General features: G+C 43.7%; 1 protein-coding gene across 1 annotated transcript; it reads left to right on the plus strand.

The window, feature by feature from the left end:
* Window positions 1-351: 351 nt before the first annotated feature.
* On the plus strand, window positions 352-2,449 carry LOC147617707 (eukaryotic translation initiation factor 5A-2-like). The gene is made up of 5 exons (XM_086775949.1): window positions 352-538; window positions 1,287-1,409; window positions 1,529-1,585; window positions 1,682-1,756; window positions 1,916-2,449. Exons 1-5 carry the CDS (start codon window positions 416-418, stop codon window positions 2,015-2,017), a joined length of 480 nt encoding a protein of 159 aa, XP_086632075.1. The 5' UTR covers window positions 352-415; the 3' UTR covers window positions 2,018-2,449.
* The last annotated feature ends 322 nt before the right edge of the window (window positions 2,450-2,771 follow it).

Below are 2,771 nucleotides of genomic sequence, written 5' to 3' on the forward strand. Positions count from 1 at the left end.
CTTAAATGGCACTTTCAAGTTTGAAGGAGGACATATGGCACAAGAGACACGGGACATTGAATGATAGGAAAACTGTCAAAGGAGAGGCAAAGAGAATGTCCCTACCCTCCTCCTACCCACTGGGCCACTACCCTACCATGAGGCCATGAACATTGCTATCTAAAATCCTCACAATACAAGGAGAATGTTGAGACACCCCCAACAAAAAAAAAAAAAAAAACTGATGTGGGGGTCAATCATAGAGCCAAGAAACCTTAGTTGTGAGGGGTCAATTCGGTAGCCGTCCGATGGAGGGAATCGGACGGTTGGTAGGCATGATGCGGAAGTAGTAGTAGTAGTAGTAGTAAATAGTCATCGCTGCTAGGTTCTGTCACAAGCCCTTTCTTTTCTGCTCGCCGATTGAACTTGGGCAGCCATGTCGGATTCAGAGAACACCTTTGAGAACAAGGCCGACGCCGGAGCTTCCAAGACCTTTCCGCAGCAGGCCGGTACTATCCGCAAGAATGGCTACATCGTCATTAAGAACCGCCCCTGTAAGGTGAGGGTCTCTCTTGCTTCTCAGGGTTAGGGTTAAGGTTCGACTCCAAGTTGGGTTTGGGTTAGGGGTGTAGGTTTAAGATTCCCATTCAAGCCAGTGTAATGGCTAGCCATTCTGTGCATAGACAAGGGGGTTCCTTGAGCCTCTCAAGCTGCTCTCCCTCCCCTCCCCATTCTGTTAAAGCCCTCATTTTCTGGCTTTTTGGTCATCAGCAATCATGTTAGGGTTTCTCTGAAGGTTTATGGTTCTCTTCTGTTTTCTGAGTCACCAGCCATTGTGTATGCTGGGATAGGGGAGTCTCTGCATTGTAGAAAATGGTTATGGTTTTCTTTCCTGTGTATGGAGTGGGTTAGCCACCAGTGTTTTAATTATGTGACAATCTATTTCTGTTTGGCTACAACTTTAGTAGCAGTTGCAGATAGTTTTTTTTTTCTAGTGCTGTTTTTTTCAGGCATTCCAAGTTAAGTTTCTGTAATCTTTCAGGTTACGGATATGTTTTTGTTGACCCCCATACCCATACCCTCCAGGCACTGTCATGGCTTTTTGAATGGTCATGTGCAGGATTTGCTTCTCCTTGTCAGGGTTCTAATTCCAGATTTGTATTGTTAGGTTTCGTATGCTGTTTGGGTTTTTCTTCAGGCTGTACTGGGGTAGTGCCAGGGTTGAAGGTGAACTCAGGTACGACTCTGTGTGCCTTACAGCTGCCCTTCTAGCTCATTTTATTTGGTTTTGTCTGTGGATATGGCAGGTGGTGGAGGTTTCCACTTCCAAAACTGGAAAACACGGCCATGCTAAGTGCCACTTTGTGGCGATTGACATCTTTACAGGCAAGAAGCTGGAGGATATTGTGCCTTCCTCTCACAACTGTGATGTAGGATTCCAGAACCATTGACACATTTACCTCTTCATTAGTTTGAACTGCTAAAATGGATTGTGCCAATTATGGAGATATTTTTATGCTTAAGTAGAGGACTCTACCTGCTGTTTCAGGTTCCTGAAGTTACTCGTGTTGATTATCAGTTGATTGACATTTCGGAGGATGGCTTTGTAAGATAATGCAATGACCAGGTCTAGAGTATGATGTGTTTCGTTATATGAGCTTGATGTTGTGAGGCTGCTGATGTGTATCAACAATATATGCAGGTTAGCCTCCTTATGGACAATGGCGGTACTAAGGATGATCTGAGGCTTCCTACTGATGACGCGCTCTTAACCCAGGTGAAAGTTTTGTTCAGTAGCTGACTGGCTTTGATTGAATCTCTGTATTATTGAATTGGTGTCAGTGTCATTGCATGGAAGCTGATCAGGTGTGTATACTTTTGAGTGGGGTACAGGTGCGCCCTAACATGTAGGGTCATGACTTTCTCATTTGTGCAGATTAAGGAAGGGTTTGCAGATGGAAAGGATCTTGTGGTAACAGTGATGTCTGCCATGAGTGAGGAGCAGATATGTGCCCTCAAGGACATTGGGCCCAAGTAAAATATGAGGACTGTAAGTCACTCAAGGATGATGCCCTGCTCTCTTAGAGGCGTCGTGAAATGGTGAACCCCCTTTCTCAAAGTTATGGAGCTAGTAAGCTTGAAAACTCGTTGGTTTCTTCTCATGCTTTTTACATTAACGAGGAGTCTTTAGGTGGTGTTACAAAACAAGTGAAAGTTCAAAGTTTGTGCCCGAGTAAGATTTGGGTCCAAAAGTCTATTTTATTGGTTTACTTTCGAGATCAACAGGGAGTTGTATCAAGATGATAGGTGATGGAGGTGGGTTTGTGCAGCAGTATTATATGTGCTTTTATTAGTCCCATGTCATGTACTATTAAGACTGCAGCCACTTCCAAACCAAACATCCCCAGTTGAAAGTAGAACCTTGGTTGGTTTTCTGATTTATATAATGGAGGGGTTGTATTATTTCTTCTATCTTTTTGGGCAGGTAGATAATGATCTCACCCTCTTGTTCAGTTGAGCACCAAGTGAACTGAATCTGCATCAGGTAATGAATGTAAAAAATGAGCAGTGGAGTGTGAAGCTATGCTTTCAGCAAGTGGGTTTTTGCAAACCAAAATCCCAGTGTATTCATACAGCCTTAATGTCCATCACAGCAAGTTCTCACCTAGTGTTGTAAAGTAATGCCAGGCAATCAGGCTACTCAAAACATTGCATCTTCTATAGAAGTAACTCAGGAGTTACCTTGTTCTGTGGAGCATGAACATCCAAGACCCCCTCTAGAGTGTACTCAA

Source organism: Cibotium barometz, chromosome 36 (assembly GCF_041138505.1).
Source record: "Cibotium barometz isolate CiBa-2024 chromosome 36, ASM4113850v1, whole genome shotgun sequence".
Taxonomy (NCBI): Eukaryota; Viridiplantae; Streptophyta; class Polypodiopsida; order Cyatheales; family Cibotiaceae; genus Cibotium; species Cibotium barometz.